This window comes from Natator depressus, chromosome 3 (assembly GCF_965152275.1).
Source record: "Natator depressus isolate rNatDep1 chromosome 3, rNatDep2.hap1, whole genome shotgun sequence".
NCBI lineage: Eukaryota > Metazoa > Chordata > Testudines > Cheloniidae > Natator > Natator depressus.
In genome coordinates this window covers 115,038,682-115,063,391 of record NC_134236.1, presented here as the reverse complement: position 1 = coordinate 115,063,391, position 24,710 = coordinate 115,038,682, and the positions used below count along the sequence as shown (strand labels likewise).

Sequence of the window (24,710 nt, the reverse complement as noted above, 5' to 3'; positions counted from 1 at the left end):
ACCTGCGGCAGCAGATTGCCCAGTATCTCCACAAGAGTTTCCTGGAGATCTCTGAGGGAGATTCCCATGAAGTGAAGGAATCAATCAACATCCTGTTCTGTCGCTCAGACTAGGCATGTGATGGGAGACAAACCTGCTTTCTGCAAACCTCCTGCCCCCAACTCCTCGCTTCAACGATTCCCAAAATCAAATCCACTTACCAAGGGCCGCCTCTCCTGTTTGTGCTTTGCCAACATCCAACAGCTGTGACTAGCTAGCCTCTGAATTATCCTCTGCCACCACATCCTTGTCCAAAATTTCCTCCTCCTGGCTCAGTCCACTCTCAACTGGCACGTGAGCCACCGAAGTATCCACAGTGGTCTTCATATGGTTTTCATAGTGAAGGTGGGGTCACAGCTGAGTATTGCATCCAGCTCTTTGTAGACCCGGCAGCTCGTGGGTGCAGCACCGGAGCAGCTGTTTGTCTCCCATGCCTTGTGGTAGGCATTCCGCAGCTCCTTCACTTTGAGCCTGCACTGCAGTGTGTCCCGGTCATGGCCCCTTTCTGTCCTGCATCGTGAAATTTGTCTGTAGGTATCATAATTCCTACAGCTGGAGCACAGCTGTGACTGGACGGCCTCCTCTTTCCCAAATGTTGATGAGCTCCCGCAGCTCAGCATTTCTCCAAATGGGGGATTGCCTGGTGCATAGAGCAGGCATGGCCACCTTAAGGTGACCAGATAGAAAGTGTGAAAAATCAGGACAAAGGGTGGGGGGGTAATAGGCACTTATATAAGAAAAAGCCCCAAATATCAGGACTGTCCCTAGAAAATTGGGACATCTGGTCACCTTAGGCCACCTGGAAAGATGCACTGAAACCCCTGCACGTGTCACTGAGCAAATAGGAAGGGGACTTTCAAAATTCCAAAGGAATTTAGGGGGTGGGGATGAAGGTTGGTCACCTGAAGGCAGGGCAGTAGAGTTCAAACCGATGACCATAGAGGCGAGAACAGGCATTGTGGGCCACCTCCCGGAGGCCAATCACAGCACTGGAATCGACCACGGTGTCTACGCTGGCACTGCAGCGCTGTAGCCTCGGCACAGAAAGCTGTATGCCTCTTGTTGGGGTGGTTTTTTCAAAGCGCTACAACTGCGCAGTTCCTGCGTACTAAGTGGTTTGGCAGTGTGTACACCTTGGGAGTTACAGCGCAGAAACTTGCTAGTGTAGACAGGGCCTCAGGAATCAAGTTGGATCAGTGAGGCCTGGTCTGCACCTCAAATGTAGGTTGACCTACCTATGTTGCTCAGGGCTGTGAAAAATTTCAAGTCCTTTATGGTGTGGAAGAGTCAACCTAACCCCCACTGTAGATACGGGTAGGTCAGTGGAAGAATTCTTCCATCAACCTAGCTGTTGCCTCTTGGAGAGGTGGATTGCCTTTGTTGACAGAAAAACCCTTTATGTTGCTGTAGCAAGAATCGGCACTGCAGTACTTGTGTAGGTATACGCTGAGTCTCTCTATCTTGAGAAAAGAGCTCTGTCCTTTGGGGAGGAGGTGACTACTGTGTCTTCTTCCATTAGTCAGAACCTAAGAACTGATTGAAACTTCGTCTCTCCCACTCAGTTCATATAGGTCTCTGCCCCTAATTATATCCTTCCTGCCTATAGTACAATTAAACTGCACACAACTGGTCCACTGATTCTCTTGTTCTGCCACAACATATGAGTAAAGCCCCTCATCCCACAAGTCTGCAAATATCGAAAAACATGTTTAACTTTGGGAGTAGTCATATTGAACTCGTGTATGTTTTTACAGGACTGGGCTACAGGCTGTGCATACACTTAATATTTTTAGAAATTCTTGCACAAGTGGTCACTGCAGCTTCAGCAGTGCTGGTAATGGAAGAACACAAGTGCATTTTAACCTCTGCTGCCTGCGTCCAGTCTACATTAACGTTCCCACCATTGCGAGTACTAGTAGAGCAGCAGTGGTCATAGACAAATGATGGAAGAGTTTCTGAAAATGCTTAGTGGAGATAAGGCCTAAATGCAGAACGCTGGTGCAAGAATGGGTTATGATTAGTACATAGTATTTAAAGGGCTTGTGTGGAAGAAATTGGAACCCATGATCCATTCACAGATTTTGATAATCCTACATACCACATGGTCTCCTCCTGTTGCATTTCCAACTGAAAATGTGATTGACTACTTATTATTTGCAAAAAGAAAAGGAGGACTTGTGGCACCTTTGAGACTAACACATTTATTTGAGCATAAGCTTTCGTGACCTACAGCTTACATAATTGGATGCGTTCAGTGGAAAATACAGTGGGGAGATTTATATACACAGAGAACTTGAAACAATGGGTGTTACCGTACACACTAATGAGAGTGATCAGGTAAGGAGAGCTATTACCAGCGGGGGGGGGGGGGGGGACCTTTTGTAGTGATAATCAGGGTGGGCCATTTCCAGCAGTTGACAAGAACATCTGAGGAACAGCTGGGGGGAATAAACCAGACTCCAACGAGAGACTGCTGAATTGGAATTAATTTGCAAACTGGATACAATTAACTTAGGCTTGAATAAAAGACTGGGAGTGGATGGGTCATCACACAAAGTAAAACTCTTTCCCCATGTTTATTCCCCCCACTCCCCCCCCCCCCCCGCTGTTCCTCAGACGTTCTTGTCAACTGCTGGAAATGGCCCACCTTGATTATCACTACAAAAGGTCCGTCCCCCGTCCCGTCCCCCCCGCTCTCCTGCTGGTAATAGCTCACCTTATCTGATCACTCTCCTTACAGTGTGTATGGTATAACACCCATTGTTTCATGTTCTCTGTGTATATAAATCTCCCCACTGTATTTTCCACTGAATGTATCCGATGAAGTGAGCTGTAGCTCATGAAAGCTTACGCTCAAATAAATTTGTTAGTCTCTAAGGTGCCACAAGTCCTCCTTCTCTTTTTGCGGATACAGACTAACATGGCTGCTACTCTGAAACCTACTTGTTATTTGTATTTATTACTTATATAGTGCCAGCAGCATTCTGGAATCTGTAAAGACATCAGAAAACAACCGATGGACATTTATCCCAGTTAGTTGTTATGTAAGATGTAGTGCACTAACTATCCTGATTATTTCTTAAAGGAGGAATGAGGACATGATTTTATATTACATTTCATTTGCTGTTATAAATTTGACATCAGCTCTGACCTTTTTGGTGAATCTTAAACTGGGTCATGGCAAGTTTTTTATTTAAAACTATTGAGTAAAAAATCATTCTTGGTATGATTAATTAAGTTAGTGGAGTTACCCTACCTGCCCCTCCAGATGGATTTAACTTTGTAGTCATGTTTTTGTTTGTTTAATTATTATTTGTATTATGTTAGTATCTAGATGCTCCATTCAGAATTGAGGTCTTGTTACAATGTGTGTTTTTGTACATTATTCTTCATGCACAAGAACATGACAATTTGAAGTATTATTTCGAATACATGTTGGAGGATTGGGAATTGGGTTCTTGTTAGGTATACTGTAATTTTAATTCGCATATTTCATTAGGAATGCTCCCATCCTTGAAAAACTTAGCACATTCCAAAAAACAAAACAAAAACCCCTAAGCAAGTGCAGTTTTAATTTCATTGTGCATTATGTCCCTATGAGGGAAAAGCATACCTTCTCCTAGTAAGAAGCCTAAAGACCCCCTGAAGATGCCTCTACGCAGGAGGTTTTTCCAAAAAATGTTCTCCAAAAAGGCAATTTTTTTCATAAGAAAACACTTGCTGTGTTTCTGTCTGCCTCTTATTACGAGAGTTATTTGCCTGAAAACAGCTCCTGTGTTTTCAGGCAAATGTTCCACATAATGAAAAGCAGGTGGGGAAAGACTTAGAGTTGCGTAACTGTTTATAAATGGAATGTGCTTCATGAGGTGTTAGCAGTATGTTAAATTTACCACCTTTGGAACACTCTGGCAGCTTATTTATATTGGCACACATATTGTGGTCCAAAATCTTCAGGAACTCTCTCTCATTCTAGCATAACTGATTTTATTTTGGTTAGTGCTAGTTATTGGACAATGTCAAACTCCTGTCAAAATCATTGGGGTGGAATTCAAGCAGTTCTTCTGCAATAACTTGCAGGATCGAGGCCTTACTGACCTAATTGGTATCAGTTTCTTATGGGATTCTGTATGATAGATTAATAACCACAACACTTGTATCTGTGTTGGGCTGTTTGTGAGGCATGGTAATTGGTATTGTCAGACAACATGCATGTATTGTAGGTGACTTTCTTTAAGAAGTGTTCACTAACTAATATAAATGTTAGAGATCAGTATTCAGACTATAAGGTCTGTATAATTTGATGTCCTAGTCAATGTGAGCATCTTAATCCATGAGTTGAAGCTAATGGGGCTTACTCCATAATAAGGTGCTACTTGGTGTGAGTAAGGGTGTGAGAATCTAACTGAAAGTGCCTGCCTATCAGCTAGCATAAGAACCACTGCATTATCTTTCCCTGTCTTTTGAGGATGCTGGGCAAGAAATGCATTTTGACCTCATTCAGGAAGAATATCAAATGTGAGGGAACAGTATTCAGAACCATCAGTATTTTTTTATGTAGAATGCAAGAGGAGTATTGATAGGCTCTTCTCTTTAAATACAACTGAACATAATGTGATTTCTTTCCAAGAGTTGATCTTTTAATTTTTTTTTTTTTATGCAGTTCAGAGAGAAGCGATGACAGTAAAACTGTTGGGATTCCTGGCTAGATGTTCCCATGTTTTAATGAAAATATGTGAATGCCAAGGCCTTCATAAACCTAGGCATTCAGTGTTGAAACTAAGCAATGATGTTGTCAGGGCATCATTCAGAACTCTAGCACCAAACAAAGACTTGAACTTGTGCACTCCTGAAACTGCTACCTGTTGCTTGACAAATCTGTGTGTGCGACTCAAGAATTGGCAAATGTCAGAAGCAAAAATTGTGAATTACCAGATCGGAGAAGTTTATCCTCCATTCAGGGACCATTTTGATACTCTGAGGACCGTGAACTACAAGCATGGACTAAGTAGTGCTAGAAAGTTTATGAAAATACCAACAAGACCTTACTCAATTGTATCAACTAGTAAAATACTGCCAAAACAAAGTATTCTGCCAACTAAGAGACCACCGAAAGCACCTAGGACCAAACAGCCATCCAGAGCTAACCAGCCACTAGTGTCAGAAACTGAGGTAAAGTATAAAACTTATGTTGTCTGTTATGTGGAATGTTAAAGGAACACTGCCAATTTAGTTTAGGTTCCAATTTTTTTAACAAACACTTTTCATAAAATTAAGTGAACTCTTTTTTTGGTGGAAGGAGGAGGATTTAAACATTCACATACGTGATTGTGAACACAAACAGTAGGACTATGCTGATAGAAGAAAAACAAAGTGAAATTCACTAGAAATAAGAATGTTATTGTCTAAAATGAAGCAGATGCAGCAAGCAGACTGCACAAATGGTGAGAAGAAAACCATATTATTAGAACAGAATAAGCTATAAAAGTTTTTTTTAATGGATTTAGCTTGTGTCCCTCTCTTGAGGTGTTGAAAGACAAAATCTGCTCTTCAGAATCATTTAATCCTTGAACACTCTTCTCTTTCTGTCTCAGTGATCAACTGTCACCATTTAAAAGGCTTTTATTCTTCTCCATTTTTCTTCTGTTAAGAAAGTAATATGAAGGTATACAGAATAAATTTCCAAATCGGTTTAAAAAAATTTCAGTTCAGGGAAGAAATAAGCAAAAATACTTAGGAAGTTTGTTTAAATAGACAACAGAAGTATAACATTTTTTCTTTTTTGAGTCTGATTTTGCTATTCTTATCTTTAAAGGGATAGTTACGTCATGTCAAGCTAAAGAGAAATAAATTATGCAAAAATGTTCCTTTCATTGGAAGCTCACGATATTTTCCTATAATCAGTCCTGAATTAGTGCATAGTTGTTGCATATACATTTCCCTAGGGGTTGGAGAAGGACAGCTATACATTTTGTATAGCTAGTTTCTGGATCTGAGAATAAGCACATCATTGCACTTAATGTTTGTGATACAGTCAATGACAGGACAAATCTTGCTTCCCTGATTCATGTGGGAAGTTCCATTGAAATCAGTAGAAGTACTTGAATAAGTTGGGTGAGGAAGATTTGGTCTGACATTTATAAATGAAGGTAGCATTTGTCACAAAGCTCCGCAGACCTGTTGGTTATTTATTTATTTTCCGAATGACGGCAGAGGATAGAAACTGCATCAACAGAGCATAAGGACTGAATCATTCAAAAGGAAAAACTTGTATGCTCTTAAGAAACCATCTGGCATTGGGGTAAAGATGAGTAGTATGCCAGTGTAGTGTATGTTTGTGGGATTCAATCGGAACAAATCAATCAAGAAATCCATTTAACAACAACTGTCAATAGTCTATAGATATCTTTGCTACCCATTTCGCAGCAAATACTAGACCATACTTAACATTTTGCTAAATGATGACCAAGAGGGGGTTATCGTTGAGCTGAGGCTCAAGCATATGTCTACACTACAGTGTAAGCCCATGCTTGAGCCTGGAATATGGTTACTTTGAAATGGGTCTGCACATTGCCATGTGGACTCCAGAGCCCTAAGTTCAAGCACAGGTTAGAAAAGTCTTAATGTAGGGTTAAAATACAATGTAGATGCTCAAGCTTAGGGTTCCCTAACACAGTTCGGCTGACTTGAGTCCCACAAACTCTGGGCATACCTTTTGAGGCTTGTGAAAGGCACTATACAAAACTAACAAATTGCTTAATTTTTTGACACTTCCATAAACAGAATATGCATGTAAAAATATGAGGTGCAGCTGTGATTTTTCCATTGTCAAAAGGCAGAGCAAACTGTCTGAAGTACTGAAATAGTACTTCTTTCAGAGGAAGCTTTCACATTTCAAAACTTTATGCCAGAGGTCACACAAACTCAGGCCTAATAAAAACATTTGTTATTTCAGAAATGACTTCTGTGCTTTTTCTTAACGTACAGCTCCACCTACTGGAATGCTGACATTTTGTAACCCAGCGAAAGGCTGACACAGAACACACTGCAACAAGAACATATGTTGACATTAAAAAAAAAAGTACTTTCCTTACATTGTACAAAAAAATCTCTAAAAGGCGTGTCTGAGTCTCTATGGATAGTAATTCCATGCTCTAATAAGACTATAACAGTAGGGATCTATTATCGACCACCCGACCAGGACAGCGATAGTGACTATGAAATGCTAAGGGGGATTAGAGAGGTTATCAAAATAAAGAACTCAATAATAGTGGGGGATTTCAGTTATCCCCATATTGACTGGGTAAATGTCACCTCAGGACGAAATGCAGAGACAAAATTTCTCGATACTTTAAGTGACTGCTTCTTGAAGCAGCTGGTACAGGAACCCACAAGGGGAAAGGCAATTCTTGATCTAGTCCTGAGTGGAGTGCAGGATCTGGTCCAAGAGGTAACTAACAGGACCGCTTGGAAATAGTGACCAAAATATAATAACATTTAACATTCCTGTGGTGGGAAGAACACCTCAGCAGCCCAACACTGTGGCATTTAATTTCAGAAAGGGGAACTATGCGAAAATGAGGAGGTTAGTTAAAGAGAAATTAAAAGGTACAGTGACTAGAGTAGAATCCCTGTAAGCTGCATGGACACTTCAAAGACACCATAATAGAGGCCCAACTTAAATGTACACCCCAAATTAAAAAACCACAGTAAAAGCACTAAAAAAGAACCAGCATGGCTCAACAACCATGTAAAAGAAAGCAGTGAGAGATAAAAAGGCATCTTTTAAAAAGTGGAAGTCACATCCTAGTGGGGTAAATAGAAAGGAGCAAACACACTGCCAAATTAAGTGTAAAAATGTAATAAGAAAAGCCAAAAAGGAGTTTGAAGAACAGCTAGCCAAAAACTCAAAAGGTCATAACAAAATGTTTTTTAAGTACTTCAGAAGCAGGAAGCCTGCTAAACAACCAGTGGGGCCCCTGGACAATAGAGATACAAAAGGAGCACTTAAAGACGACAAAGTCATTGCGGAGAAACTAAATTAATTCTTTGCTTCAGTCTTCACGGCTGAGGATGTTAGGGAGATTCCCAAACCTGAGCCGTCTTTTGTAGGTGACAAATCTGAGGAATTGTCACAGATTGAAGTGTCATTTAGAGGAGGTTTTGGAATTAATTGAGAAACTCAACAGTAACAAGTCACCAGGACCAGATGGCATTCATAGAGTTCTGAAAGAACTCAAATGTGAAATTGCAGAACTATTAACTATGGTTTATAACCTGCCCTTTAAATTAGCTACTGTACCCAATGACTGGAAAATAGCTAATGTAACGCCAATATTTAAAAAGGGCTCTAGAGGTGATCCTGGCAATTACAGACTGGTAAGTCTAACATCAGTACCGGGCAAATTAGTTGAAACAATAGTAAAGAATAAAATTGTCAGACCCATAGAAGAACATAAATTGTTGTGCAAAAGTCAACATGGTTTCCGTAAAGGAAAATCATGTCTTACTAATCTATTAGAGTTCTTTAAAGGGGTCAACAAACATGTGGACAAGGGGGATCCAGTGGACATAGTGAACTTAGATTACCAGAAAGCCTTTGACAAGGTCTCTTACCAAAGGCTCTTACATAAATTAAGTTGTCGTGGGATAAGAGGGAAAATCCTTTCATGGATTGAGAACCGATTAAAAGACAGGGAACAAAAGGTAGGAATAAATGGTAAATTTTCAGAATGGAGAGGGGTAACTAGAGGTGTTCCCCAAGGGTTGGTCCTAGGACCAATCCTATTCAACTTATTCATAAATGATCTGGAGAAAGGGGTAAACAGTGAGGTGGCAAAGTTTGTAGATGATACTAAACTGCTCAAGATAGTTAAGACCAAAGCAGACTGTGAAAAACTTCAAAAAAAATCTCACAAAACTAAGTGATTGGGCAACAAAATGGCAAATGAAATTTAATGTGGATAAATGTAAAGTAATGCACATTGGAAAAAATAACCCCAGCTATACATACAATATGATGGGGGCTAATTTAGCTACAACTAATCAGGAAAGAGATCTTGGAGTGATCGTGGATAGTTCTCTGAAGACATTCATACAGTGTACAGCGGCAGTCTAAAAAACCTAACAGGATGTTAGGAATCATTAAAAATGGGATAGAGAATAAGACGGAGAATATCTTATTGCTCTTATATAAATCCATGGTATGCTCACATCTTGAATGCTGTGTACAGCTATGGTCCCCTCATCTCAAAAAAGATATACTGGCATTAGAAAAGGTTCAGAGAAAGGCAACTAAAATGATTAAGGGTTTGGAATGGGTCCCATTTGAGGAGAGAGTAAAAAGACTAGGACTTTTCAGCTTGGAAAAGAGGAGACTAAGGGGGGATATGATAGAGGTCTATGAAATCATGAGTGGGGTGGAGAAAGTGAATAAGGAAAAGTTATTTACTTGTTCCCATAATATAAGAACTAGGGGCCACCAAATGAAATTAGTGGGCCGCAGGTTTAAAACAAATAAAAGGAAGTTCTTCACACAGCACACAGTCAACCTGTGGAACTCCTTGCCTGAGGAGGTTGTGAAGGCTAGGACTATAACAGGGTTTAAAAGAGAGCTAGATAAATTCATGGAGGTTAAGTCCATTAATAGCTATTAGCCAGGATGGGTAAGGAATGGTGTCCCTAGCTTCTGTTTGTCAGAGGATGGAGATTGATGGCAGGAGAGAGATCACTAGATCGTTACCTGTTAGGTTCACTCCCTCTGGGGCACCTGGCATTGGCCACTGTCAGCAGACAGGATACTCGTCTGGATGGACCTTTGATTTGACTCAGTATGGCCATTCTTATGACTTCTGCAAGATGACTGATGTAGTCCCAATGAATGGAGCAGAGTGAATTGATTCAGCTCAATCAATTGATTTAAATAGGCAAGCAGGAAACCTTGATTTAAATAATTGATTTTAATCTTGTTTTGCGTTTCTGTTCTTTAGTTATTTTTCTAAAAGTTTGATTCTCATTGGTTAGTTAATCATTGAAGCATGTTGATTTGCAACATAATATAGTGGGTTTTTTTGTTTTTTGTTTTTTGTTTTTTTTACACTAAATTTGGTACTTCTTTTTGCTAACCATGGAGATAAACTATACCTACACACATTTAGGCAGTTACATAGCTTAACATACATTTATTCAGATTCTTAATTATGTTAAGAAATGTGTCAATCATTTTTGATTCACTAGTTGTTTTTTTTTTTTTTAATACTTGTGATTGATGTCAAGCTGCCTTTGGTTGAAAACTGGAAATCAATTAAAACAAACAACAGCATTTTAAAATTGCTGTTCATTAGTTAAATAAAGCTATCTTAAATGTGCTGGACAGAGAAGAAAAATTTATCAAAAGATGTTTTGCATTTAAAACTGATTAATTAAACAAAGTATCCATGGTTAGGGATTGAACCTTTTCTGATCACCGTGTCTTGCAAGGTTTTAGAACTAGCACATCTCATCCTTACACCGTCATAGTTTGGAAGAGGAAAATGAGCTTTACTGATCTTAACTCCCAATGAGTTTCTCAACTTAGAATGAGCTAGTCATTGAACTGACCAGATAAATAAACTAAAGGAAGAAAATATTTTCTTTTTACCTGCAGAAGAGGCTACTCTTGTTAAAAGCTGGTTTAGCACTTCAGCAAAGTCTGGTTCCAGGTGCTTAGCCAGTAGGTTGACTTTCTTTAAAACTTTGGCAGCAAACATGTACTGCTTGAATATTTTTATTTATATTATTTCAATAAATTAAGGTAAGTTTAGGCCTTAATATAGGTTATCATAATTTCAAATTTAATTTCCCATACATTTCTTTTTAAATATAAACCTATTTAAATGAAAAAAAATCTGTTTTTTGTGGAGTTCTTAACTCTGTTTTTATCCACCCTGAAATGGAAAATCTTTGAGGTATTTTTCCAAGGTGTCATTTGTTTTCCTCACTAACTTTTATTCTGCATAGGCCCTTACACCATGGTATCTGAGTGCCTTTCAGTAGTGTATTGAACAGTGTGACTATACCTCTGTCATGTGTTGTTTGTTCTCTCAATCTCCCCAGAGAGAGGAGCATATATAGTGTAGGGTTTTTTTAGAACTGTTTTAAAAAAAAAAAAATTAATATACATGTTGCTATATGTTCCTTAGAGAAGGCAATGCAAAGGAAATGTGTCTTGCACTTGTAACAGAAGGTGGTAATGTTTGTAATGGTCCTTCGTTCCTGGGGGAGTTCATTCCACGGTCTCAGACTGGCCCCTGAGAAAGTTCTGTCTCCTGCACAGATGAGCTTTACCCTTATTGTAGAGAGTTCAATAGAGTAGAGAGTGCCAGAGGAATGTGGTTGTCAACCATGGTCTTCATCCCAGAGCTTTAGGCAGTCTTAGATATCCTGGCCCCACGCCATGGAGCACTTTGAATATGATTCAGTTCTATGGGAAATCAGTGTAGAGAGCAGGGGACAGCTTTTATGTGCTCACAGTAGCCTGTGTGGCTGAAGAGAGACACTGTAACATTCTGTACTAGTTGGGGTTTCCTGAGTGCTGAAGGTTTTATGCACAGGTATATTACATTGTTGTACTCCAGCTGAGAAGTGACTAAGGCTTGTATAAATGAGGTCAGGCCATCATCTGCCAAGGTGGGACAGAATCTCTTAGCCTACTGGAGGTGATAGAAAACATTACTCATGAATGCTCCTATGGAACAGTTTAGCATCAATGAGGAATCCAAGAATACTCCTAAACTATGAACTTCAAATTGACCAATTTTGAATGTGTACCTTCCACCAGTGGAGACTGTGCTGTGACATGCAAACTCTTGAAAATGCTTTTCTCTACCCACCATCACCACCTCTGGTCCTTGAAAAGCACAATCTACTCTTCCTTTGCATATCTTGAATAAGCCCAGAACTCTTCAAACATGCAGGCTATATGATTATCACTGCAGTTGTAAAAGAGCATGCTGCTGTATCTGAATCATCATAAGTAGCCTTTAGAGAGTGTTTGACTACATCCTGCCTTTTGGAATGATGGCTTTAGGTTCCCTCTTTAGGTCTTCTGGCAGGTGGTCCATGAGGGATTTCAGCTTGTTCTTTTGGAAGTAGTCTCATCTGGAAGTAGTCTGGCCAGAAGAGTTAGACAGTTAGTCATCCTCATTCACAGAGTAGATGAGGAATAAGGCTTCCTATCAAGGAGATTCAGTTTCCTTATACTCTGTCATCAGGAGAGGATTTTAGTATTTCTTCAGCGACTACTGAATACTTGCTGCGGGGTGCTGGTAGAAATATCCCAGCCATGGCAGTGCAGATTTGTCTGTGGTAGTCTGTCAGCTTTTGTGGAAGAAACTAGGATGAGTGGATGGGTTACTTGCAAGTCCTTGGATTGACCAAACAAGTCCTCAGTGATTAGTGGTACCACTATTCTGTCTAGCTGCTGTGGCCACAAAGTATGAAACAGCCTCCTGTTCAGCTGTCTAAAGTGGTAGCTATGCAGGCTAGTAAGAACTTGAATTTTAAGTGCAGACACAGTAGGTGAGGTGGTTCTTACATTCCTAAGAGCCCATGAAGACTGAATCCCTATAGGGATGCTAAGGAATAGGTTCTTCTTCCAGGTTTCCTGTTTTAAAGATTCAAATCCTTCAGCTAGTGGGGCAGAGGATGCGGTCTTCAATGGGAATTGGAGAACTACATTTAAGAACCAGAGTCCCCAACTTTGTTACAGGGCCTTTTTCTAGGTGTTGATATTCAAGGCTGTCCAAACCATTCTGCTAGTTCCATAGGGATAATGTGATGAACAGCAGTTCATTCACCCTGGTGCTTTAGACTGACTGATTCCTTCTTCCCCTTCAGTCCAAGGTCTTAATGGATCCACACCTCTGCTTGGCTTTTGCCAACGAAGAGGGTCCTGGTGCTCAGTCTGAGCTTCTCAGAGAGCCTGCACAATCAGGGAGGACGAGGTAAAGGTAGTACAGCAGAACACATCCCCAGCAAGTGAGTCTTTGGGGAAGATGAGCCATTGTACATGCATTGACCTCTCTGCATTACACAAAGAGGGCACATGTGAAGCTGGTTACCTTACCAGCCATCCTTCAGTGCCAACTGGAGGCATCCATGGCACTAAGAGAGTAAAACAACAAATTTAAATTGAAAAACTGGAAACCATGCTATGGAGCTTCTAGTCTAAAACAAGTGACAAAGAACTGCGTAAGATGGAAAGCAGCTAGAGCAGAGATGGGCAAACTACGGCCCATGGGTCACATCCGGCCCGTGGGACCATCCTGCCCAGCCCTTGAACTCACAGCCGGGTAGGCTATCCCCCTTTCCCCGCAGCCTCAGCTCGCCGTGCCGCCAGCACTCTGGGTGGTGGGGCTGCGAGCTCCTGCCAGGCAGCGCGGCAGCGTGGCTGGCTCCAGCCGGGCAGTGTGGCTGCCAGTCCTGGTGCTCTGAGCGTCATGGTAAGGGGGTAGGGAGCAGGGGGGTTGGGTAAGGGGCAGGTGGTCCCAGGGGACAGTTGGATAGGTGTGGGGCCTGTCAGGGGGCAGGGGTGTGGATTGGTGGTGGGGTCCTGGGGATGGGAGGGGAGCAGTTAGGGGTGGAGGGTCCCGGGAGGGGGCAGTCAGGGGACAAGGAGCAGGGGGGGATTGGATGGGTCAAGGGTTCGGGGGGGACAGTCAGGGGGCAGATAGGGGGCAGGGGCCAGGCTGTTTGGGGAGGCACAGCCTTCCCTACCCGGCCCTCCATACAGTTTCAGAACTCCAATGTGGTCCTCAGGCCAAAAAGTTTGCCCACCCCTGAACTAGAGGAAGGTTGAGGGTTTCTGACGGTGTACAGCTAGCTGGAAGGAACTGAGGGATAGAGCTCCTGCTCTCTCTATAACCTTGGGCCCAAATGTTTGGGACCATGACGGACCATTTTTGCAATTCCAATAACCTAAGCTTTCTAGAAACTTATGGTAAAGACATGGATTTTATCAGCGCGAGAGTGTATAGTTGTACAAGAAATACTCTTAAAACCAGAACTTTATTTAAACAATTCTAGCAAGTGAACTGGCAACAAATACATTCCATTGTTAAGTTAGCCTTCCAAAATGGTCATGAAAATTTACCAGCCCAGATACAAAACCATTCACTCATTCTTAATATAAGGGTGATCTTAAACATGAATATTTTATTTGCTTCTCAAATTAAGCTCCTTACTCCAGATGAGTGATGAAGTAGAATTTTTCTAGGCTGTGTTAAACATAGAATTGTAACAATCATTGAATTGATGAGATTATACTAAGATTATGGCAGGGATAAGAAAAAGGCTTACATTAAAAGGAAACAAAGTTTTGCTGTATGGGCACTGATTCACATAACTGGGTATAGGCATCTCTGTGAGAAAGTAGGTTCTCATCAAATTACATGGGGTTTGATAAGTACCAGGATTGACTCTCGCATACAACATGAAATCCACCCCCAAAAGTAAAAAGCCTTTTCCAGTAGTATTATAATCAGCTGCAGATTGCCAGTGTGTCTCATTTGCAACTGTGTGACAATACACTTTTTTCATCGATTACATTGTGCCTACAGTTTGTTTCAGTGTGGTGTTTTAGGAATTTAACATATGTTCTTTGAATATTGAAAGATTATGGCAGTTGTCTGCTGTCCTGCATTAGGAGCAGTGGAGAGCACACTGTTCTTTCATGAATACTGTGCTAGCTCTCTGCAGCGTGAAATGTATCCCCTACAGTTGTCCATTTCTATTGATTGGTGCAAAGCACGGCAGGGCTATGGCCCATTCTGCACTCCAGCCCTTTTTGAGGTAGTTTACATCCCAGGGATTGCAAATGGGGAGTAGGCTCTGCACTCACAAGAATACTGGGCCTGCCGTTTTGACTAGCCCTTGCTCAGGAGACATGGGGTGGGCGGGAACTGGCCCTATTACCTTAGTTTCTTAAGGGCCTGATCCTCAATGGGAGCCTTGCCATTGTTTTCACTTGGGAGCAAGTCCTAAGTCATGTACAAAATTAAGTAGCAGTAAGAGTGGAAGGATGGTCTTTCTGTTAAGGCACTGGACTGGCATTCAGGAGACCTGAGTTCAGTTCCTGGCTTTGTCATAAGGCGATTTAAGGCACATCACTTTATCTGTTGCTCCAGTCCCTATCTGTAAAATAGGGATAATTATACTCCACTATCTCTTAGGGACAGGATAAATTCATTAGTGTTTGTGTGGTGCTCTGATATTATGGTGATGAGCACCATAGAGAAACTAATAATTAAATGAATGTCAAATCATATAACAAACTTGGCCACAGAGCCAGACATATATCCTGTAAACATGTAACTTCAGCATTTTTTTAACCCAAGCTTGTATTCCTTTGGCACAGGATCTGATGCAGTGCACAGCCTTCGCAACAGCAGATGAATATCATCTTGGTAATCTGTGTCATGACCTGACTTCATATGGATATGTTGAAATAACAAGTTTGCCTAGAGGTAGATTTTTAAAACCTATTTTGAGCAGCTTTATCTTATTTTGGGAACAAAATATGGGTGAGTTATATAGAAAAGTAGTAGTAATTTTCTACACTTTCATATGTACTTTATCTTTGACATAGTATTGGAATATTTTGATACCTTCGAACAAAATTGCCTTTTCACAATTTTCTTAATAAAACAAAAACTGAAGACAAAACAAACCTTTGGCAGAGCAACATTCTCTGCACTTGCAAATAACTTATGATTTTCCAGAAATGACAGAGCTGGTTGGAAAATAGGATCCCTCCTCCCCACCAAAAATAAATTGCCCCGAAAAAATCATTTTGAAAGTTTGATAAAAGAATTTCTATTTTTGCAGGAAGTTTCAAATGGAAGGTTGTTCTGTTTCTAATCAACATTTCAAAACAAAATGAAGTTTTTCATATTTTTTCTTCCTTTATGCCACTTTTCCTGGTGAGGGTTGCAGCGGCAGCATGGAGAGTAGGGAGGACCAGACGTCCTTTTCCTCCGCAACAGATTCTAGCTGTTGTCCCACAACTTTTAAACAAAATAAAAAATGGTGGGGTTTTTGATAACCAAAATTCTTCATTTTGAAAAATGTCAGAAAAAAATAATTTGTCAAATGAAAATTTCTCAAATCTTTTGACAAAAACCCTCCTTTCCAACTACAAAATTTTTTAGTCTGAACATTTTTTGACCAGCTGTCACGTATAGTAAGTGCTAATATAAGAAGGTAGCTGGTAACTGTTAAGATGATAACATAACCAATAAGTTGTAACCTATATATTGACTACAAAAGGTCTAAACTAGAATGCAGTAATATACCATCTGTTCTGCAGCCTACTTGTCACTGGCAAATATGAAGCTTTTTCTAGTAAGTAGTCCTTTGCCATCAAATTCGGCAGAATTAAGCTTTCATCTGAAAGTTTCTAGATATTATAGTTATGAATATAGCACAGCAGTAGTTTACATGCAGATTGTCATCTTTAGTCTACAGACAGTTCTAATTCCTCTACAGCTGCTCATAACTTTACCAATCTGCAGCAAAATGAAAGCTGACCAGTCTTGGCAGTTTCACAGCTGTTAATCAGAGCCCTGCAGATAAAAGTAAAAACACATCTTTCAATCTGCTCTTGCTTGGAAAAGCTAAGAGGCATTGTTGCTTTTTATTGGGGAGGAAGCTTGGGATGGGAATAGAATAGTGAAGATGTCTTTTGTGGGAAGCTGAGTAGAGCAGTGGTGATATCCTCAACCCACCCACCATTGCAGGGGTCTTTGGGGTGGAAAGGAGGGAGGGGATGCGGTTTCTTTCCTGCAGCTAGAAAGTTTAGAGGTTTCATATTTATTGGGCATTCTAGTGTGAGAGTGATCTTAAAAGCCCAGAACAAGATCCTGGGAGAGCAGCCTGGTTAGAATTCCAACAATCTCCCCTTTCCTTGCAGCTGGCTGGACTTCTCATCAGGGCACTTTCCCTAATCATTGATGCTCTTTTCCTGATCTTTATTGTCCCTTGCATGTCTGATAAACTTCTCCAGCCCTGATCTGTATTATGAATTTAAGATGTGTTCCCTGAATATGCAAGCTGGCCATTAGTAGGAGGAGAGAGAGAAGCTTGCTGAATATTTACCCTTTAAAACAAACAATTACACACCAAAGTGAAAGGATACCTTTCTGATCAAGAAAATACAGTGGATATAGTGGGCCAAATTTAATCACTGGTGTAACTGTTGAAGAGTCCACTACGGCAAGCCTTCAACAAAATATTTGGCAATGATTCAACCTGAGATTTCTCAGAAAATCTGGGAAGCTGTGGCTTGGATATGAATATTGTGTGATGAATCCTGAATTAGCTGAAGGGTACTAACCAGAGAATAATTCTTGGAATCGTTGTTGGTCTGGAAGACCACAAGTGGGCTTCCACAAATGTTGGCTCTTGAACAGTTTACTATCTTGGAAGAAGTGGAGAGTACATTAATTAAACTAACAATGTATGTGAAGGTAAGAGGGATGAAAGATACTGTTAATAGGCATTTCAGCAGTGCTCAGCATAGTATCAGGGTGTTTCACAAACGTTAATAAATTAAGCCTGGCCAAACCCCAGTAATGAAAGAAAGTGATATTAACTCGTATTACAGATGGGGGTGCAGAGACAACTTACACTACTGTAAATGAGAACAGAATCTAGCCCTTTGGCTTCAAACACAAGATACTTTTGGACATATTTTGCTTGGAAAGATTAATGTGGAAGAATGAAACACTGTACAACAGGTCTATGTGTATTAGAACAAGGGAGGCAATGCTTCCATATGAGTACTGGCTTTTTACTTCGAGGCAGTAATTTTGTCTTTTCTGTTTTATACAGCACAATGGGGGTCCTAACCCAGTTGGGGCCTTTACCATAGGATAAATATTATTATTATTGTTGCTGGTGCCGTCCCCCCAATTGTAGCTGCCATCTCTATTTCCTCACTGCTTGCTCTGACTTCTCTTCTCTCATAGATGCAAGTTTTCTATTGGGTTGGAGGGAGATTTAAAACACTTGTTTTTTTCAAAATGTGATTGTGCTAGCAGCTAGGATGTTTTGTGGGCACTCATATCCTCATGCTGAATGTAGTGTCAGATGGCATGCTGACATGGCAATAGTTGGATAACAACTCGCTCAATCTTGTACACTGGAGAGTAAAATGTTGAGCATATATAAGCACAAAGTAACAAACCTGGGAATTATGTCCCTGGTCCCTGCCTACTAAAGTGCACTGGTTGCATTGTTGTTTCATTTGACAGCTATAGAATCATAGGTTTGGAAGGGACTTCTAATCCAGTCCTCTGCACTCAAGGCAGGACTAAGTATTGTCTAGATCATCCCTGACAAGTGTTTGTCTAACCTGCTTTTAAAAACCTCCAGTGACTAAGGAGATTCCACAATCTCCCTCGGCAATTTGTTCCAGTACTTAAGTACCCTGACAGGAAGTTTTTCCTAATGTCCAACCTAGACCTCCCATACTGCAATTTAAGCATCTTGCTTCTTGTCCTATCCTCACAGGTTAAGGAGAAAAATTTTTCTCCCTCCTCCTTGTACCAACCTTTTATGTACTGGAAAACTTATGGTGTCTCCCCTCAGTCTTCTCTTCTCCAGATCAAACAAAACCAGTTTTGTCAGTCTTTCCTCATCGGTCATGTTTTCGAGACCTTTAATCATTTTTGTTGCTCTCCTCTGGACTTTCTCCAATTTGTCACACCTTTCCTGAAATGTGACTCCCAGAACTGGACACAATACTCTGTGCTGATAAGACCTCAGCTGAAGTAGAGTGGAAAAATTACTTCTTGTGTCTTGCTTACAACACTCCTGCTAATATATCCCAGAATGATGTTTTGCAACAGTGTTACACTGTTGACTCCTATTTAGCTTGTGATCCACTGTGACCTCCAGATCCCTTTCCGCAGTACTCCTTCCAAGGCAGTCATTTCCCGTTTTGTATGTGTGCAATTGATTGATCCTTCTTAAGTGGAGTACTTTGCATTTGTTCTTGTTAAATTTCAGCCTATTTACTTCAGACTATTCAGTTTTTCCAAATCATTTTGAATTTTAATCCTGCCCTTCAACGCACTTACAACCCCACCTAGCTTGGTATCGTCTGCAAACTTTATAAGCATACTGTCTATGCCATTATTGAAATCGTTGACGAAGACATGGAACAGAACCAGACCCAGGACTGATCCCTGTGGGACCCCACTCAATATGCCCTTCCAGCTTGACTGTGTACCACTGATAACTACTCTGGGAACAGTTTTGCAACCAGTTATGCACCCACCTTATAGTAGCTTCGTCTAGGTTGTATTTCCTTTGTTTGTTTATGAGAAGGTCATGCAAGACCATATCAAAAGTCTTACTAAAGTCAAGATATACCACACCTACTGTTTCCCCCCATTCACAAAGCTTGTTTACCCTTTCAAAGAAAGCTATTAGGTTGGTTTGACATGATTTGTTCTTGACAAATCCATGCTGATTGTCACTATAGTATTTCTAAGGTGGTAAGTAACAGAGTACCACAGATTTTCCTAGAAGGCCACAGACATGAGGAAAAGAAGTATTTGGTGGGATAAGGAGATGGGAAGTTATGGCTTATCCTAATTAGGTATAAACTTTTGAAATGCCTACCTAATTAGTAATTTATTACCAAATGATTCTTCATCTTTTCTCTCTCATTCTGTTCATGCAGTTCTCTGGTAACCACAGTGGACACAATTCTGGCATAAGTGGACAAATGTAATGGGATTTGTGCCCACTTTATACCATGATATTACATGTTAGCCAAATTCATCCTATGTCAAATGTATTTTAACCATGATGGAAAGTATAACAAATACAGATGAAATAACTGGGCTGTGATATTTTAACATGGGAAAATGAAGGGATATGCTGACAAGTGCTCTCTTCCATCAGAGAACACTGATGATATTGTAATAGTTTTCTATAGCATTTGAGACTTTTGATCATTTTGAGCATTTGATCAACCACTACAACAAAAAGAAAAGGAGTACTTGTGGCACCTTAGCGACTAACCAATTTATTTGAGCATAAGCTTTTGTGAGCTACAGCTCACTTCATCACTTCAACAACTTTCCCAATTCTGTACTGCCTTAGTGGATAAAAGTCATGGCTTTTAAGTGGCCGGTGTCAAGTCAGTTGGTGGTGTCAATTCAGTTTCCATTGGAAATGAATCCACATCACAGTCACCACCTCAAGTAGCCTTAATAGATACTTCTTTGCCAAGTAAGTTTGCAATAAGGCAAAGGACTGAATGGGCACAGACCCTGAATTTAACACTTCACCCCAGCCCTAGAAGTGATTCGGTCACATTGGGGTTGATGCACATTTGACTGCTATCTTAAGCCTTGTCTGCACTAAAAAGGGTTTGCCGGTATAGTTACACCGGCAACCCCTCACAGCTTATCCCAATTCCCCAAATGAAATAAACCATAGCAGCAAAAACACTTTTTTTGCTGGTAAAACTTCATCAACACTAGGGCTTTTGGCAGCATGGCTATGTCTGTTATGGGGTATGATTTTTCACACTCCTAACCAACATAACTATGCTGGCAAAACTTAGTGTAGACCTGGATTTTGCTGTCCTTGCTGTATGGACAAAGAGGATTTCAGTCTTCTGGGCTGGCAAGCTCAACAGGGAGGTTGTCTGCAACTGTGCGGCATACCATTGTTCCTCACACATCAGTCAGAATTCCTCTGGGTGGCATCTACTGACTCCTGGGTCTCCTTCATAGAGCAGCGTTTACTTTCCACGGTTCTCTGCTTGATATCCCCTGTCCGATTCCCTTGTTTACATCTATGACCTCACTCCCATTTCTATTTTTCATTTGTTGTCCACTGCCATCAATTCCATCCTGTGTCCTATATTCTTCATGAGTACTATATTTCACTAAAAATTTAAGGGAACTGGGCTAGTGGAATGCAAAAATCAAAATCAGGAATGAATGTGCATTTTTGAGAACCCATGCAATTCTATGTATTGTAATCGCTTCCTATACTCCCTCCTTGAAAGCATTTCTATTTTTAAAAAAATGTAGTACTTTTATTTTGGAAGTACTGTTCCCAGATAAAGACTGTTAAAACTGGAGTTAGTTATAAATGTTTAACAGGTATAAAATACAGAAACTGTTGTGCCTCCTAAAGTGTTATTCCCTTCCTCTTATTTTTAAACTAGATGCAGCAAATGTTTTGGTGATTGGCACAGAAAATGCTGCAAAAGAATATGATCTTGGTATGATCTTTTTCTTCAGGTAAGTTGCAAACCAAGCCTGGCACATATGGTACATGTGGATGTAGCAAGCTACTTTGTCAGAGTTCAGGGCAACTGCACCTGAATTTTCTTCTCGTAGTCTGGCAAGGGTACCCTTTCTAGGCTTCAGGCTCCTCAAGCAGTCACCTCACTTGGGTAGAGCCCCACATTTTTCTACAGTGTGAAAGTCAGACTGGCTTAGCAGATATGCTTTGCTTCTTCTCAGAGGCTATAAATGTGTACACATGCTAATTAGTTTACCAGAGATCATCCCAACCCCAACAGGGGCTCTGGCAGGTGACCAGCCCTCTCATCCTCACCAAGGGGTTTTCTGTGGTTACAAGTTAATAACAGCTGTTAGTGCAGAACAAGCACCCCGTGAATCTGAGTTCCTCATTGTTAGGCCTCTGATCTTGTCCACATGTAACAGGTAATGAATAGACAAAAGTCCCCTTCTCAGGGTGAAGCTTCAAAAGGCTGAGTTGTTGCACAACTGGAGGGGTACATTTGCATACACCTTCCCCTAGAGATTTCCTGGGAAACCCACAATTTTAAAATTCATTCTTGTCTAGCCCATTGGTTCAAATAGTCCTTTGACGCAAATAACACTTCCCATGGTTTATGTTAATCATGTCTCCCCCCTAGGACATTACAAACAATCCCCCAATAATGCTACACATTTTTATTTTTAATACAATGAACTTGTAAGATACTGAAACTTAATTAAATAAGTTAAACTTCTTTGAATTTGTGAGTCCAGGCTATTGCAGGAAATTGCCATATCTCACATGTATTTTATTTTAATTATGTTTAAAAAAAAAAAAAAAAAACAACAAGAACAAGTGTTTCCTTCTGGAGATTCAGGAAACACCATGCAACCACTTAAGTGTTAAATAATTCTGACTTTAAAACTATATTTGGGTATTTTTTGTATTAAAAATTAAAGCATGATTAACAGCATATTTTTATGGGGCTCATATGAAGAATAAGCATTGTAAATGTTCTTGATTCACTTTGTGCAGAGGCAATTCCTGACAATATGACTGTAGCATTAAAGCCCTTTTAAGTACAAAACAATGTAATCTGACCCTCAAGCCTAATGCATCCTTATGTTCTGTTAACACAGGGAAGGGTCTGTTGTGTTTTGGAATGTGGAAGAGAAAACTGTAAGTAGAAAAAGAAGCTGTATTATTTAAATATCAAAGCTGATTAAGGTGAAATTCCTGCAAAGCCTGAGCAGATGGGTTTTGCATAGGTGACCTATGGAGGTGAGGGGAGGATTAAATTATTCTCCTCAGTGGAGGCAGCCACTTGGGGCTGTATCAGACAAGTGTGGATTGCTCTTGTGTAATCTTCATATCCTGCCTGCTTGCATAAGGTGGGCAGGTCTTCCACAGTGCTACTGTTAGAAAATAATATCCCAGTTATAGCGAAGTAGAAGCTCTAAGATGCCTTGCAGACCATGCCACCTAGTGCTGAAAGCCAGTCACGTCTCATGAATTAACTGGAGTCAAGTCAGGTCAGTATAGCAGTGTAACAACAAGGAACCTCTTGATGATTATTCAGTATGTGATACTTTTCCCTCTCTTTCAATACTGAACTGCACCTGGATGATATTTTGGGGCACTGTGCTGTTGGATATGTCATCTTAGACCAGAGGTCCCTCATCTCTTGCAATCACTGCAGATCCCATATCCTGGCCATGTACCAACTGAAGCTTCCCCTGTAGCCAGAATTGGGTACAGTGGAACGGATTCTTTGTTGCTGTGCACCTTGTAGTTATTTACACCAGTACAAAGTGGATGTAAAATATCAACAGAGCAGAATGGGAGCATTTTATACCTACTTCTAATTCACTTTTCACTAGTGTAGTCTGGAAAAAAAAACCAAAACACAAGGGTCAGGATAACAGAGAAGCAGATATAACGTCTGGTCTGCACACACTTTTTGTATTGGTGTAACTCAGTTAGGGGTTTGGGGTTTTTTTGTTTTGTTTTTTAAACCAAAATAGTTATACCTGCACAACCCCTAGTATGAAATGCAGTTACACTGGTATAACGGTGCCACCTACTCGTGTAGTTTATTTCCCTTATTCTACTGGAATAATCTACACCAGTATAAGTGCCTTTATGCCGGTATAACTGAAGGGCACCTTCAATATTACACATGGTCCTTGGAGGTTGTTGGAAGTTTTGCTTAGTCCCTTGTATGGTCTTTAATTTCCCATGACTGATTTAGCACCTGCCTCTTGATTTCTCTTGAGAAGTCTACAAGGAAGATTTTACATCTAGGCTGTTACATTCAAGTGAGGCTTTGAACAGTTCCATCTGCTCAACACTTGCTTCACTGGTGGTGGATACACTTGAATAAAATAGAAGACATTTCACTTTTTTATAATGTGCTGACTGCCATATTTAGCCAAATCAGAGAATATTGTAGTTGTTTCAAATCTGAGAAAACCTTGAAGAAAGTAGAAGCACTGCATCTAGCATGGTATTGCTGTAAACCTTTGCTCAGATGCGAATATATAAGCTGTCTGTTGCTAAATTTCTATGTGTTATTTGTGTTTTTAATAGGGCTGCCAGTAGAAGGGGGAGAGAAACTTGTTTTGGTGTACAAGTCATTGCACAAGCTTAAAACTAAAATCAATGTTCTTCTTTGAGTGAATCAATGTTTTTAGACTTTTTGGGCTCCAGCTACCCACAATTCACAACTTGGGATAGGCATAGATTTAAACTCTTGCCAAACAGAATTCTAACACACTTTGACTGCCAGTACTGATAGGGCCAAACAGGGTTAAAACCATGATGTTCTAATAAAGGTAAAGACATAAGTTAAACACTTTTAGAACTACTTTAAGATGATTTGGCTCAACTATAGCATCCACCCAAACAGTGTTTAGATTCCCATTTGGCCACAGTCAAATTAAAAGCATGTTTGAGGATTTTTGTTTTTAAAAAAATCCTCAATTTTAAGGCCATTGTAAATAAGGTCCATGTCCTCAAAATTCTTAACTATAAACAGACAAGCTTTCATGTCAAAGAGTGAGGATAATGGTATGGATTATTTACTTTACCTGCAATCAAGGTACTGGATACTGAACATCATAGTCTGTGATCCGTCAATTCTAGTTCTACTTATTCCAGATTGCACACTACATTTTCAAAGATCTGACAAAAAGGATCGTTGCTCTTCAGTTCACTGCAACATCTTCTGCTGAAAGCAATAGAAGACCATATAGACTTCAAAAGACCTATCACAGATTTCACTCCAGATGCAGCTTCGTACTAAAAGACTGGGTGGTTTGGTTTTTGTTTGTTTTGGTTTAGTTTCCTGATTAGCCAACATTTAAACTGCTCTCCACAATCAA

At 40.3% G+C, this 24,710-nt stretch overlaps 1 protein-coding gene across 5 annotated transcripts in view; it reads left to right on the top strand.

Annotated features, from left to right (window-relative positions):
• RMND1 (required for meiotic nuclear division 1 homolog) overlaps positions 1 to 24,710 on the top strand; it is a 53,795-nt gene that overhangs the window by 6,722 nt on the left and 22,363 nt on the right. For 3 of the 5 annotated variants that reach the window (XM_074948617.1, XM_074948620.1, XM_074948619.1), the window contains exons 2-5: positions 4,700 to 5,208; positions 15,431 to 15,539; positions 21,266 to 21,341; positions 22,467 to 22,506. In XM_074948617.1, coding sequence (XP_074804718.1) covers positions 4,700 to 5,208; positions 15,431 to 15,539; positions 21,266 to 21,341; positions 22,467 to 22,506 — 734 coding nt within the window. Of the gene's footprint in view, positions 1 to 4,699; positions 5,209 to 12,912; positions 13,054 to 15,430; positions 15,540 to 21,265; positions 21,342 to 22,466; positions 22,507 to 24,710 lie in introns of those variants that run through there. The other 2 variants (XM_074948622.1, XM_074948621.1) reach the window with 2 other exon arrangements.